This window comes from Physeter macrocephalus, chromosome 7, assembly GCF_002837175.3.
Source record: "Physeter macrocephalus isolate SW-GA chromosome 7, ASM283717v5, whole genome shotgun sequence".
Lineage (NCBI taxonomy): Eukaryota > Metazoa > Chordata > Mammalia > Artiodactyla > Physeteridae > Physeter > Physeter macrocephalus.
The window spans coordinates 125,355,586-125,370,916 of record NC_041220.1 but is presented as its reverse complement, the minus strand read 5'-3'; the positions used below and the strand labels follow the sequence as shown (position 1 = coordinate 125,370,916).

The 15,331-nt window shown below is 43.0% G+C and overlaps 1 protein-coding gene across 2 annotated transcripts in view; it reads left to right on the top strand.

Moving 5' to 3' along the window:
* Window positions 1-2,878: 2,878 nt before the first annotated feature.
* Window positions 2,879-15,331, top strand: part of ANXA5 (annexin A5) — a 31,914-nt gene continuing 19,461 nt past the window's right edge. For both annotated transcript variants that reach the window (XM_028492242.2, XM_024119294.2), the window contains exons 1-2: window positions 2,879-2,987; window positions 3,173-3,220. In XM_028492242.2, coding sequence (XP_028348043.1) covers window positions 3,212-3,220 — 9 coding nt within the window. In that variant the 5' untranslated portion in view covers window positions 2,879-2,987; window positions 3,173-3,211. The remainder of the gene's footprint in view (window positions 2,988-3,172; window positions 3,221-15,331) is intronic.

Here is a 15,331-nt window from a genome sequence, read left to right as displayed (position 1 = left end):
CGCTGAGCCTGCGCGTCCGGAGCCTGTGCTCCGCGGCGGGGGAGGCCGCAGCAGTGAGAGGCCCGCGTACCAAAAAAACAAACAAACAAAACAAAAACCAAATAAGTTGAGGTTCAAAAATGTGTTTGGGGACTTCCCTGGTGGTTCAGGGGTTAGGACTCCACGCTTGCACTGCAGGGGACGTGGGTTCTATCCCTGGTCGGGGAACTAAGATCCCACAAGCTGCGCGGCTCGGTCAAAAAAAAAAAAGAAAAACAAAAACAAAAATGGGTTTGTAAATTAGTTATCTGAGATTTGGTACATTTCCCTAACACAAACAAAATTTTAGGTATGGCTGTAACCTGATACCTGATTATCTCATCAGAAAATAGCTGAAATCCATTATTTGTACACAAGAACTGTACAGCAAACAAACCAAAATTATCACAAAATACTTAAAATTAACGTAACATAAAGACAACGCACTAAGAAGACTTTAATTTTAAACTCAAGAAAGAAAGTTTCATTAGGAGGATGAAAGAGTTAACTGAAGAATCTGGTGGAGAGTCTGAGGATGCCCTTTGACACTGAGCAGGGACTTTTGGGACAGATGACACATACTGTTTTTAAGACATAATAAAGGAGACTTTCTGAGTGCCCATCATTTATAACACCCAGTAGTTAAAAAACACCACTCATTCAAAATCCATCAATTAAATATACCATTCAAAGCAGAGTCTTTAGGTGGCAGTTTTTATGCACTTTGCACTGCAGCCATTTTAGAAATTCAATTCACACACACACAGAGGCACTTTCCTTCTTTTGGTTTTGCTGTTCACTTAACCAGATCACCCTTTCTCCTCTTCATTTCCTGACAAAATATCCTCCCTCGAAGCCTAATTCAAATGACACATCCATCAATTTTTTAAATCCCTTGACAAAATATTAGCTGTCTCGCTTCTGAAACCAGTAGCATTTTGAGTACATTTTATGCATCTCGTTTATGAGTTACAGTTTGTCTCCCATTGTAGTATCTGTATTCATGCTCTATCTGTAATATTAATGGGAGTAGACTCTTGTGTAGGCCTTCTCCACAGCTTCAGACCACCTTTGCAAAACAGTGTTCCCCTCAGCCTGATTCCCCAGCTCCATTTAATTTTTTTTATAGAAAACTTCATACTGGACATAATAGGTATTTTTTATTGTCTGTCCCCTCCACCAGAATGTAGGACTCATGAGGGCAGGGACTTTGTTTCATTTACTGCATTACCCTATCCCCAGTGCCTAGAACTGCACCCGGTCCACAGTAGGAGCTGAATAAATCCATGTAACTGGAAGTGAAAGAAATACCAACTGGGGTATGTATATCAAAACACTGAGTCTAAGAATTCATTAATTCTATCACTATTTAGCAGCAGGACACAGCAAGTCGTTAACCTGTGACGGGCATCATTTTTCTATAAAATCAACAACATTGTTAAACATAGGATTGCTGAGTTCTGGTGTCATTCCATTACTCTGAGAGTAGAAACTGAGAGAGATGATGAAGAAAAGGACTTCAAGTAAGTGGATGCGTGAGGGGAAAAGAATGCTCCAGGCCACACTGAAGGAGCTACTCTTGGTGAAGGTCAGAGAGAAAATGATAAGCATAAGTGAGGAGAAAAAGATGCAGAGGAAAGGGCTGCCTTCAGACTCCTTTGCCTGTGAACGGTGCTCAAAGTAGGGAGCCTGAGGCCACGTAGAGATGCCGGCTGCCTGGGAGAAAGGCAAGCTGAAAGGGGAGGGGGTGTGTGTGTGTGTGTGTGTGTGGGGAGGGTGTGTGTGTGTGTGTGTGTGTGTGTGTGTGTGTGTGTGTGTGTGTGTGTGTGTGTGTGTGTGTGTGTGTGTATGTGTGTGTTGCGCTCCACATGCTTTGCAATTTTGCCTCTCTCTCCAGCAAACAATCACTCTACTGTGACTCTGTCAAGGCCTGATTAAGCATGTGGCTCATATGTGAAAGCAAATGAGAAGTTCTATCTATACGAAGAACACAATCGTTCTACATTTAATTTACCACAAAAGCTCTTCTTTATTCCCCAAAGCAGACTAGATTTTTATGTCTTAACTTGAATCTCCACAGCACTTTGCGCTTCTCATCCTAGAATATCTTACTGCGTCTAGGGTTGCCGACTTCTGTCCTCTTGCCTCCCAGCGCCCGCCCTGTGCCTCCCCTCTCGCCACGCTAGTATGAGAAGGGCACCGTCTTTCTCTTTCTGTCTTTGCATTCTCTGCACCAGCCTAGTACAGTCTCCTGTAGTGTCTGTGTCTCCGTCTGTCTTTCTCTCTCTCATACTCATATATTTTACGTTTAACTAATAATAGGGAATGGCTCAAATTTAAGTTATTTGAAAGTTCTAAGCTGGTTCTGAAAATAGGAACCGACCCCAGGCGGCGGTTTTAAAATTTCCCAAGTAAGTTACCAACGAGGTATATATACATTTAAGAGAAGGTCATCTAGGAAGCAACGATTGACACTTTTTTTTTTTAAACAAACTTAAAAATAAACTTGGGAATTCTAAACCGTGGTCAAAGACGCGCTGTCCTTGCCCGCACAGACTCTCTGGTCTTCACGCCCCTGCACCGTTAAGGCCGAGCACCGGGTGAAGCCCGTGTTCCTGCGGCCACGGAGGGGAGGGAGGCCCCAGCGATCCCAAACACGGAGTCCTGGACAACTCCCCACGCCCTCCCGCTGCGCGAAGGCCAGGTTGTCCCCGGGGCCCTCGGCGGGCCCTCGGGGAGCTGCGCCCCACCCATGATGCGAGGACTCTGACCGGCCGGGCTCCACGCAGGCGCACTGAAGCCCGGGTAGGGGCGTGACGGAGGCGCGCAGGGACGGGCCGGCGGGGGCGGGGCGGGGCAGATGCCGTTTCCTTTGCCTGGAACCCGCAGAAAGCAGCTGCCTGGAGCGTTCTCCGCCCACGTCTCTCCCCGCTCTCTGCGCCGCCGCTCTCCCGGAGGTTCGGGTCTGGGTGAGTGAGCGCTCGCCTAGCCCGCCGAGGGCAGCGGGGACGCTGGGGTGGCGCGGTCGCTCGGCTGAGGGCTGTCCCGGGAGCTGCGGAGAGGGCGGGTCTGCGGCGGCGCCCGGGGGGCTGTCTGGGCGCCGCGGCGGCGAAGTCTGGCTCGCTGAACCCGCCGTATCTCTCTTCTCTTGCAGTCCTGCATCAGTCACCTTCTCCTGACCTGGGCAGTCGCCATGGCACAGGTAAGGCCGTGCGCCCCCGCGCAGCACTCGGATTTACCAACTTTGTAAACTGTTCAGGAGTTCTAGAATTTGTTGGAAAGCCAGAAGAGTTTAGGAGTAAACTGAATCTGCCTTCGGGAATTTCTTACACCTTTCTCTTTCCCCTTTGCTCCCCTTCCTAGGGAGCGCCCACCCGAACCTGCTCCCACCTGGCGCTGCAGCGCAGCGGGCGCAGCCGCCGGTGACGTGGCGGGATTTGGGGGGGCGCTCCCTCTTCGTGAGTGAATGTGTAAAAGGGAGCCTTCCTAAAAATCCAGAGAGTGGCTGAAATTAGAACCAGAGCAAGTACAGCTCCTTGTGGTCATGTGAAGCGAACGCATTTATTTTTTTCTTTTCTTGGCTTTATTTATTTATTTCGCCAAGTTTCCTGTATTTGAATATTGTGAGTGGGCGTTGGCTTTTTCCAGTAAAGTTGTAGTGGAGCTTTTTCCAGTCGCTCAACCAAATTTAACTAAAAGGAACTGTTCGTCGTTGGCACTGATTTTTTTTTCCCCCCAAGCAAAAAGATTAAACCGAAGAGCTGCTTTTCCTAAGTAACGAACTCGCGGAACGAGTTCTGAATTGAATCTGCCTTGGGACTGTTTCAGAATTGGATTACCTAATAACGGCTTTCTTTGCTGTTCTTAACCTTTATCAAAAACGTAGGGAAGAGAAACTCGTTTAATTTATATAGCACTCTTTAAAAATTGACCGTGTTGTGCAATCTTTTGTGAATAAAATATCGGTGCTTACGACAGCTCCACCCCGAAACTAATTTTACAAGATCTCATCGATCTAACTGGCTTGTCAGAGTCCAGAAACTTTTTTTAAACAAGTGTTTCAACTCAAACAATGCCCTCTTTCATGTATAGTTCACTTAAAAAAAATCAGATTGACTTATCAAGATTGTAAGGTTTCATGATCCTTTCCAAGAGAAGATGGGAGGATTAAGAGGAGTTGGTAATTTTATTAAATTTATACAGTACTTCCATTCTTACTTCCTCTTTTGCACTTAAGAAGTATTACAATAAACCAAGTCTCATATTACTTCAAGTGGAAAGTTTGGTTTAGATTCTTCAACATATAAAGGATACTTTTATATGGAATTAACTTGGCTGAGCATTATTTTTCCTATCTTGATATGCTGGTGTGGTGATGTAAATGATGATTTCGCAAGCATTAAAGAATAATTCTCTTTATCCTAGCTCTTTTGGCTGTTTCTCTTGTCTCTTTTGTAAATTTACCCAGTGATTTCTGAAGTGTTTCAGTCAGTTCCTTTAATTATGTAGACTCTACCCAAGATAGCATAAATGAACACATTTCCCCAAATGTGGACATTGATAATTTCAAAGAATGAAAATAGTGTAAAAGCCCTTATATATACAAAACCTGGGAGAATGGTGGCTTGTATTATAGAATTCTGTACGTGACCTCTATTGCAATATAACCAGGACTGTTTTCTATCCAAGTCACAGTTTTTAGTTATCATAAAAGTTACAAGTAATAATAAGAAAGATACCGTGTTGAATTTTACACTAGCTTTGTTATTAGTTATCCTTGGAAACCATGGAAGTAAAACATTTTGTTAAAGTATTTAATATTAAGGTGAAGTTTTGTTGGCTTTATACTTACATTTGGTGGTGTGCAGAATGCCCACATTATGGAATTGCACTTTTACTGTCTAAAATTTCCTTTGGACCCCAGTGTAATTGTAGGAAAGCTGAAGTACTTCAGTGTTGGGTTTCAAACAGTTTCCATGGTAGTACCTTTTGTTGACGTGCGGTATGGGCTTCCACTCTCTGGCCATCTGTAGAGGAATGGCATCATGGCTGAGTCTTAGAGGTGCACATTCTGGCAATTTAAAATACGTTGTTAAAAATTAATGTCTTTTATTTAATGAAAAGTGAAAATGTAGCCTCCCACAGCAGTGATTCTTCATGTTTATGAGCTACATCTTCCATACCAGTGGTTTTCTCTTCTTACTTAACATTGGGACCAACCCTGCAGATAACAGTTTGCAGATATCCAGGAATCCATGATCGCATATGTAGATCACGGGCACGACTGTCTTATTATGAATTTGATTGATCTTTGACAGATACATTGAAGTTTCTTTTTTTATGTAAACAAATATTATTAGGTATATTTTACACTCTTACGAATATTTATATTAATATATTTGTAAGTAAATTATAAATTACATTATAATGAATGTACTTCATGTCAATGCTGCTTTTTTTAAAAAAATTTTTTAAATTTATGTTTTGGCTGCGTTGGGTCTTCGTTGCTGCGCACCGCGTTTTCTCTAGTTGCGGCGAGCGGGGGCTACTCTTCATTGCGGTGCGTGGGCTCTAGGCGCGCGGGCTTCAGTAGTTGTGGCACGTGGGCTCAGTAGTTGTGGCTCGCGGGCTCTAGAGCACAGGCTCAGTAGTTGTGGCGCACGGACTTAGTTGCTCTGCGGCATGTGGGATCTTCCCGGACCAGGGATTGAACCCGTGTCCCCTACATTGGCAGGCAGATTCTTAACCTGCCTGGCAATACTGGGCAAATATTGGGAACAACATAAAAAGTGACTTATCATGTTAGGTAAATACATTCAGAGTTGGAGGCATTTGTGGGGTACCAATACTTGAGCTCTGCCCTTCTTCTGGTCCTAATCCTCGTCCGTTAGTATTGAAATATGTGGGATTCAACCAGTTAACTGTTATTTGGAGAGAAATAGTCTAACCTGAGGCTTCCCAGTTTTTCTCAAAGAGCGCACACTGGTTAACTCTATCTTCTCCATGACATACAAGAATATAAATTACAAATGTACCTGCATGTAAACAGTTCCTGGACAGTACTTTTTTATAGGTTTGAAACTATTCATTTGAATGGTTTTATATTTATCTGGTTTGAAACCACAGCATCCATGTTATTTTAGCATAAAAGGCTAAATGAGTAATAAATTATTATGATTATTGGATCAGTAACAAAATCGCCTATGTTAAATTTGGGTACAAGCTAGTTGAAGATATTTACTAAGGAATAGCCAAGGGGCTTCCCTGGTGGCGCAGTGGTTGCGCGTCCGCTTGCCGATGCAGGGGAACCGGGTTCGCGCCCCGGTCTGGGAGGATCCCACATGCCGCGGAGCGGCTGGGCCCGTGAGCCATGGCCACTGAGCCTGCGCGTTTGGAGCCTGTGCTCCGCAACGGGAGAGGCCACAACAGAGGGAGGCCCGCATACCACAAAAAAAAAAAAAAAAAGGAATAGCCAAAGAGCTGTTAAAATTGCCTGAGTTATCTATATATAGTAAATATTTTTTAATCCCTTCATCTTTTTTCTCTCAACAATCAACTTCTGATTATATAAGTGTGAATTTTTCATTAGGTTTTAGGGTCATTTCTTTAATATGACTTACAGTATTTTGGGTTGGATTTCTTAAATAGGCTCCTGACCTATTTCTCTCCTATGGCTTTACTTGCTTACACAGGTGGTTTTTTTTTTTTTAAATCTCAGTATTTAGCTAGAGCCAAATTATTTCATAGATATTCTAATTTATTTAAGTATTTGAAAGTACGTTGTATAGTTCTGTGGTCTTTGGTTTGGAAAAATCAAGAGTTGGCTCTATTTCATAGACAAATGATCCATTTAATACGTTTTAATTCAATTTAAGGCTTTTATGTCTTTAATTTTCTTTAAGATAATGAAACTTTTAAAAATTACATTTTGGGTGGTCCGAACTTAGTTTAATTTATAGTGTTGTTTACAAAGAGTTAATATATTCAGGGCACCAGGAATGTCATGAAGCAGAAGCAGGGTACATAATTTTTGACTAGAAACTTCATGAACATCATAGTTATCAGCCTGATACATATTTAAACTGTCCAAAATTTGAATAGAAATTTTTTTGGTTGGCTTGAAGTCATTGCACTATGATAATTTACAAGGGCCCTGTGCTGAGCAAGCAGGATCAATATAAATAAGGAAATTTGAGATGAGGTTCATTCCAGAGGAGTTGACTGGATATTGAGTGCATCTTTTCATGCCATTCACTTTAAGGCCCAATCACTCTGTAGTGATTCCCTTGGGGGTTCTTAGATCAGGTTACCTGTTTACCCATGGCCTGTGCTGCTTTGGGTTAGTCTTTCTCAGTTCCTGATTCCTGGACTATGGTCTTCATTTTGGATGCTGAGAAAGAACTACATCACAAGCTGCTTGGCTGCTTTGCAAGCCGCTGAGCAATTCATTGGTGTTTAGTAAACCTTCATTCGCTTATCTTGAGCTAGTGCCCCTTGGACACAGTTGGCAAGTTAGTCGGAGGTCCAGTTCTGAAATAAATTTTATTCGTATAACCTGTATACTATTCTAAAACTTCACAAATATATCAGTTGATTTTTTGTTTGTTTACCAAATTAGTGCTCCTAAGACCTTTTATTTGTGTTTTATGGACCCATCTTTCAGTTTATTGGTTTGTATAATATGTACATCTGTAAGCAATTGATTAATTGAAAGGAATACAGATTCCAGTTGGTGTCATTTTCTTTGGACTCCAGTTCCTAACTGTTCTCTTTACTTTGTCATTCATGCATACATTCATGACTGTTTGAAGCTTTTGAGTTCCTACTATGTGTCAGGTATTATTAGACATGGGAAATAAAAAGGGAAATGGAGCTAAGATTTATTGATACAACAGGTGCATTGCCAAGTCCTTTTTATGCATTATTTAGTGCTCATAATACAATTTTGGAAATAAATATTACTATTTCAGTTTCACAGAAGAGGAAATTGAGGTATCTTAGCCGACGTTAGTCATATGGGACAAAGGAGGAAAGGAATGGTATGTAGAGGCAACAGGAACAAAACTCCATGCTCGGGGGTGTAAAGGAGTTTGGCAGGGCCAGGAGCTGCAGGCAGTCTGGTCTTGCTGGCGTGAAGCTGCAGTCAGTTGGGGAGATGGAGCCCTGCCTCGGAAAGGGGAGCCGGAGCTAAAGAATATGAGCCATTTTGTAGGTAATGGAGAGCTACCAGAGAGTCATTAGTTGGGGTATGCCGTGGTCAGATTGGTATTTAACAAAGATAGCGCCGGGGCCAATGTGATGTTGTGCTTCTGGGGGCTGCAGAGGCGGGATGGTGGTGTGGGAGCTGAGGAGGGGAGAGGGTAGCGGGGCATTGGAAGACTACTTGGGCACCTGTTGCTGTAATCCCAGTGAATCTTAAGGGCTTAAACTAGGCAGTAGCTGGGACTTTAGATAGGAGGGGACTGTAGGAGAGAGTGGGCAAATTGGATGCATGAGTGAATGCGAGTTGGGGAAGGGCCACGTTAAGGTAAAGATGAGCGGCTTCCTTGGTGGAGTGGTTGAGTTTTTTCTTTGAGAAAGGAATGCAGGTTGGAGGTGGGAGAAAAGCAGAGTTAGATTTGTTGAATTTGAGTTCTTTATAAAACATTTAGGTGGTGCTGTCTAGTACACAGCAGGGTGTATGTGATCTTTAAATCTATTTTCATCTCTATAGGTCATCCATTTGATTATGTATTATTTATCTCTTCCTACAACTAAAGATTTGAAGCTAACTTATTTCCTCCCTTTGTCTAGGACCAGCCAAGTTCATTAGATTTCTGTCTCTTGTTTAGATGCAAAAGGAAGTAAAGTTGTGAATCCATGCACACTCTTCTCTAATATGAGAAATCTGTAAACTTGATTGTTTTCTGAAGCATCTGTGTGAATGAATTGGTTAGTGAAATACCTTTTCACGTGCTATGTGCAAAATGGCCAAGTCAACAACTAGGTAAAATAGCCCCTTCTTCGGAGGTTAATACATTTGCCCACTTTACTGACTCAAAGGTATCACCATTATTCACGGACAGTTAAACTTTCCACTTTATTAGTATTTGCCAAGGGAAGGCATTCTTATACTAGCAGGGAGGTAGCCATAGGAGCATTAAAGAAACACAACAAAAATCTAAATAATGTTGACAAAACCTCTATTAAGTTACTAAAAACTTTTCTACCACTGTGCACATAATGTAAACTATTTTATAGTGATGCTTTTTTTCCTTCCATCTGACTTTGAGAGGTCAAAGGTAGTTGGATGATTAGACAAGATGGAAAGAAGCAGAAATAAGAAGGAGCATGAAGGGGAAAGGAAGTTATGTGAAACTTAGCAAAAATTGTAGACCAGTTTGAATTCGAGGCTTCGAACTATAATTTTCACCTCTTTAGATGGGATTGAGCAACAGTGAAGATTAGGACTTGAGGTCTTATTTCTGACGCCTCATGGTATGTGTTTGTGCCCCTCAATTAAATATCAGAAAAAACTAGAACTTCCAGGAGGACTCTCTTGGAGGTTCTAGTTTTTTCTGATATTTAATTTACTTTGCATCTCAAATCATAATCATGTTTCCCTGGCTTTTTCCTCCTTTCTTGCTCATCTCATTTCTTTCCTAGTACAGTGATTTTCAGTTTTTTTTTCTTTGCTGATCAGTGGGACCCATTATCAAAGGAAATATTAATGGGCCTGTTCTGTACTGTGTCGGTCAGATAAGACCTGAACTGCTCTGACTGGAGAGGGAAGGCAGAACTCGGCCCTTGGCCTCCCCACCCCACCCTTTCTTGGGGGATGTGGGGGAAAGGCTTTTTGCGAAACCTGAGCCTCAGAAGAACCGTAGGTAAAAACCATTGTACAGCTGCTCAGCTGTAGTGTTTTGCTTAATGATTTCTGGCTCTTAGTTAGTAGTATGTGGAATGGTGGGTAGCTGTTTAGGTGTTGATTTCATTGAACTGGATGACAAATTTAAAGAGGGTTTAGTTCTCCTCTTAAAATGTTCCAGACCAGGTGATGTTTTCTCATCTTTAAATTTGAAGTGTTATTTCTGTATTATTTTCTTGTGCATTTAAATTCTGTGTTTAGAAAAGCAACTCTTCACTTGTGTTTTGGTTTAATTTTATTCGTTTTATTTTGGCATAACTAGTCTTTGAAGGCAAAGAACTTTTTCATTTAGAGCAAACAAGTGAAAAAAGCCGACAAAATTATAGAGCTAAAAGAATGGATAATTTTGAAGTTGAGAGTTAACAGACCGAGTTATATGTTTTGGCCACGTACTGTCTGAGCATATATAATAATTCCCTTGGTACGGCACTGGTGGCAGAGGAATGAGGTTAATGAGGGTGAACTGAGGATACGTGACGGGAACAGTAGCTGCTTCGGTTGGAATTCATCTGGGGAAGGTGTACATGTTGAACTTGAGGCCAGTGGCAAAGATGGGAAGCAAGGGAAGCCCTCTCTGTGAGTCATGTAGAGTCCCATTTGCCCAGTGTAGATGGTTTTGTGTGGGTGGGGCTGGAGCTTGGACAGGATGTCCAAACAAGGGTTCTGTCTGTGTGAGTCATGTCCTGTGATTCACATCTGGTCCCTTACTACCGCTCCGTGGCTTTGCTAGCTTTCACGGTGACTGATCAAATGGAAATGTAGCAAGAGTGTTTCCCAATCTTTAGAAAGCTCTCAAAAATACAACCAGCAGTTATGTCTTCTTCACAGTAACTGAGACTCCAGGATATTTCCCTTCTTTCCATTGTTCACCTCATTTCCTTCAGGCTCAGGGGTCAGATGTCTTTTCTTTTTAAGGCAAATTCCTCCTGTCTCCTCTGTTCGTAACCTTGTCGCTGTTTCTCTATCTAGTAGAAACTTCTTCAGAGCCTATAAGCTGGAAAAAGTATTTTTAAAGTGTGTGGTTTTTTTTTTAAGTATTAAAAAAAAAAAGCCTGTTTGTAAAATGGGAGTTCACAGAGATGCTCTGCCTCTCGATGCACTCTTTTTTTTTTTTTCTCCGGTACGCGGGCCTCTCACTGTTGTGGCCTCTCCCGTTGCGGAGCACAGGCTCTGGACGCGCAGGCTCAGCGGCCATGCGGCATGTGGGATCCTCCCGGACCGGGGCACGAACCCGTGTCCCCTGCATCGGCAGGCGGACTCTCAACCACTGCGCCGCCAGGGAAGCCCCTCAATTCACTCTTTAGTGTCCTCCAATCAGGCTTTTACCGCCACCAAAGACCTCCTAGTCGCCAAATCCAGTGGACGCTTTTCCATCTTCCCTCTTACTTGATTGCCCTATGGTTTGCGCACTGCCTTTTCTTCCTTTCCTTGGAACATTTTTCTTCTTTGTCTGCCATTCCATCACCTTCTTTGGATTTTCTTTTTGCCTTTGGGAGGCTGTGTAGAATCATAGTTAAGAGCCCACAGTCCCGTGGCCTGTGTTCGAGTGCCAGCTCTTCTACTTGCTTGCTTGCTGGTCCCCTTGGGCGATTCGCCAAACCTTTCTAAGCCAGTGTGTTTCTTTATCTGTAAAATGGGGTTTCACTGAGATGGTCCATGTGAAGGTCTGAGCTCATTGCCGCTCTTAGCTGATATTAGCTGCCATTCCGATTGTAGATGACCTTCCCTTCTCCAGCTCTTCTTTCCATTACATTAACATTGCCTTTCGTGAAGCCTCCTCCCACAGCTCTAGTTACCACTTGTGTGCCCCAGTAACTGACAAGCCTGCTTCTCTTTCAGTATGTGGAGAAATGCAAAACCAGCCATCCTGTTCCTTATCCAAAAAATGAATCATCCTCAGTGGTTTCCTTCTGCCTTGGCCCTGTTCCTGTCTGCCTTTTCCTTTCCGTTTCCACTGCTCCTGACTTAGATCAGGTCTTTTTTAACCTTCTTATGTGTAGTAGTTTTTAAAACAGTCTTTCTGTCTCCACACATGCACAGTTCTGTCCTTTTGTCCCCACTGCTGCCCTAGTAATAGTACTGTGCAGAGTCGACCTTGTTCCTTGCCTGCTTGCTTAAATGCCCTCCAGGGGCTTCCTTTGCCAACGGGGTGAAGGCTGCTCTTCTCAGCCTGGCTTGCAGCTGTCCTCGCTCCCCACTGTGACTTTTCCCTTGTTCGTTTTTCTATCCAATCTTAACTGCTTGTTCCAGTCTGTTGAAATACTTAACCCTTTGTCCAAAGCACCACATTGTTTCCTTCTTCCATGTTTTTAATACATACTGAAATAGCTGCCTGCCCTTTTCTACTTTCCTGAGCCAGCCTGGCAAAATTACAGGCAACTTTCAAGACATTTGGGGGAAGTTTTTCTGATTTCTTTTCTTTCCACTCTTGCTGTCTCAGTCCCTCCTTTATGTGCTCACATTACCCTGATGAAACCTCTGTGTGTGTGTACTCTACTGCGCTTGATTATTTACATGCCTATCATTTTCTCTTGACTTAAGAGATCTTGACTTTTTCCTAGTGATTAGTACAATACTTGGCAGTGGAAGGGCATTCAGAGAATGGCTGTTGAGTGACTAGATAAGCAGACAGGTGAACTAAGTCATCCAAGTGCTCACAGTGAGAGAACCCATGGTATTTGTTCATTTTTATGATGATATTGATGGTGTGCTCCTCATCAATTTGAAGTGGTCTTACTAAACAGAGAGGAACTGCAGTTTGACTTGAGAGAAATAACTTTCCTAACCCATACCAGTTTTGAAGGGCCGTCTCCTCAATTCTTACCAGGTTCTCTCCCAGCCTTTTGCTCCTTTTAATTATGCCGAACCATTTGAAGCTGCCAGTATTCAGCCATTCACTTTCATATGGTCAAGCTGTAAAACAAATGGCAGGGAGTTTATTGGCCCTTATGCATCTGTGCTGTTTAGATAGGGTGGAAATGGAGACTAGCCTGGCTTTGGGTGGATTTCTCAAAGGGTTCTGAACCCACTTCTAATGTGGGGTGTGGTTTCCACGCACCAACAAGCAGTTCTCCTGTACCAGATGGGTGTCTTGCTATTCAACTCAGTTCTGCCATTGTCTGCTGGAGGTAGCATCAGCTCCCACAGGTTAAGGGCTCAGTTCTGCAAGACCACCCCTCTTCATACTCCCACCCCCATTTCAGACGCCAGTTGCAAGGCCAGATTGTCACCTCTGATTCTGACTGACTGGCTATAGATTGGAGTTTCCAGTGACCCCATCATAGGCTCACAGATCTCAGAGAAACATTTTACTTACTAGATCACTGGTTTATTATAAAAGGATACAACTTAGGATCAGCCAGCTGGAAGAGATGCGTAGGGCAAGGTGTGTGGGAAGGGGCATGGAGCTTCAATGCTCACTCCGAGTGAGCCACTGTCCCTACAGCTCCATGTGTTCACCAGCCTGGAAGGTCTCCAAACCGTGTCCTTTTGGATTTTATGGAGGCTTCATTACATAGGCATGATTGACTGAATCATTGGCCATTGGTGATTGAACTCGATCTCCAGCCCCTCTCTCTTCCCTGAGGTGGGCTTGCGGGTGTGGGACTGAAAGTTCCAACCCTCTAATCGCGTGGTTGGTTCCCCGGGCAAGCAGCCCCCAAACCCACATCCTTAGATGCTTCCCAAAAGCCACCTCATTAGCAAAGTCAGGTGTGATTGAAGGGGGTTTGCTATGAATATCAAGCTCTTATCATTATGAAATTTGTCACTCTTATCATCCGGGAATTCCAAGGGCTTTAGGAGGTCTGTGCAGGAAATGGGGACAAAGACCAAATATATATGCTTCTTATTGCAAATCACAGTGTCGCATTTTCCCACGTAGGAGAATGAAGAGCTCTGGCTTAGTTTCATGACCTCCCCATGAGATAAGTGAGGCGTCCCTGCCCCTCCTTTTCCTACTTGGCCACAATCTTTTGTTTGGCTCTGGGTGGTGGGGGGGAATGGCTTGAGGGGATGAAAGCTGCTACCAGTCAACACTCTGGGGCTGGGAGATGAAACTGGGAAACACCTCTTCTCTTGGATTGTATGTTTTCGGCCACATAATTACAACACTGCGGTTTTCCTGTAGGTTCTCTCAAGGCTGACTGTTCAGAGGAAAGAAGAGTCTTTCTTCTTTCCTTGAACAAGAGGAGACTATTGTTAAAGAAAAAATTATTCTCACACTTGTTAAATGGTAAAGAAGACTTTCAAAACTACTGCAGTAAAGATCATGCCTATTGCAAAAGAAGAGAAGAGATTGGGTTCAAGTCCAAATATAGCAAAGGCAGCTGGGAACTTACAACCAGTGAGCAGGATGAAGGGGGTCAGTGGATGGAAAGTTACTAAGAGGAGACATTACGGATAGAGGGACTCTTGCTGAACTGGCCTAATAGGATTCTTGCTGAAGGCAGCCCATGGGTGTATACGTCAAAGATGGAGGATGAGGAACGTGAACAGATGTTAAGGTTTGCGGGATTCTCTGTAAACTGACTTTAGCAGGATTCTTGCTACAACTGGGCTTGGCAGGCTAGAGACCAGTCCTAGTCAAAAAGAGGGCTCTGCGGAACCTGTCTGGAGTTCGGTCAAGGAGAGAGTCTGTCTCCTGGACCCCAGAGTGCTACTTTTTCAGGAGGCGGAATGCAGTGCCACTGAAGAGAGGTCTCAGAGCTGACCCTCTGGTGCTGTGTCCCCTGGAAGTTCTTCCCCATGGATATGTCTCTCTGTTGTCTTTTTTTTTTTGATGTGGTTGGTGTTAAGATATTGTAGGCAAATGCAGCAGTTGGATGTTAAGGTGGAAGAGAAATTTTTTTCCTTGTAGGTGATCGTGCTTCCATGCATTCATAATAAAACAGAAGTGATCGTAAGCCAGACAAGTCTTCTCAGTCCCCAACCCTCATAGCTGTTTATTTCTCAGTTTTGGATGGAACCTTGACAGGAGTTGTGAGGTACTTCAAGAACATTTATTGGTAAAAATAAATCCTGGGAGCCTCCCTTTATCATAAGATAAAAATTTATGGCTCAGTATTAATTCAGCCTTCTGATTCTAAAGATCTAATGATATTACAAACAGTTTTTGGAGGTACTAAAATATTTGGATGATTAAAAGTACTATATATGATAGCATAAAATAGGAACTCTTACAAACAGTGTCTTCTAATATATCTTTAAAAAGTTCTAAATTCAGAAATTTGTATTCTTCTGGCACATGAGCTACTGAAAATCTTTGCAGGTTTTGCCAGGTTATCTTAAAATCCCTAAGTAAATATAAGGAAACAGGACTAGATTTATTAAGAGCATTGCTTAGAGTTCAGTGCCTAGGGTAAGGCCTCAAGTTTTTTTTTTTTTTTTTTTTTTAACATCTTTACT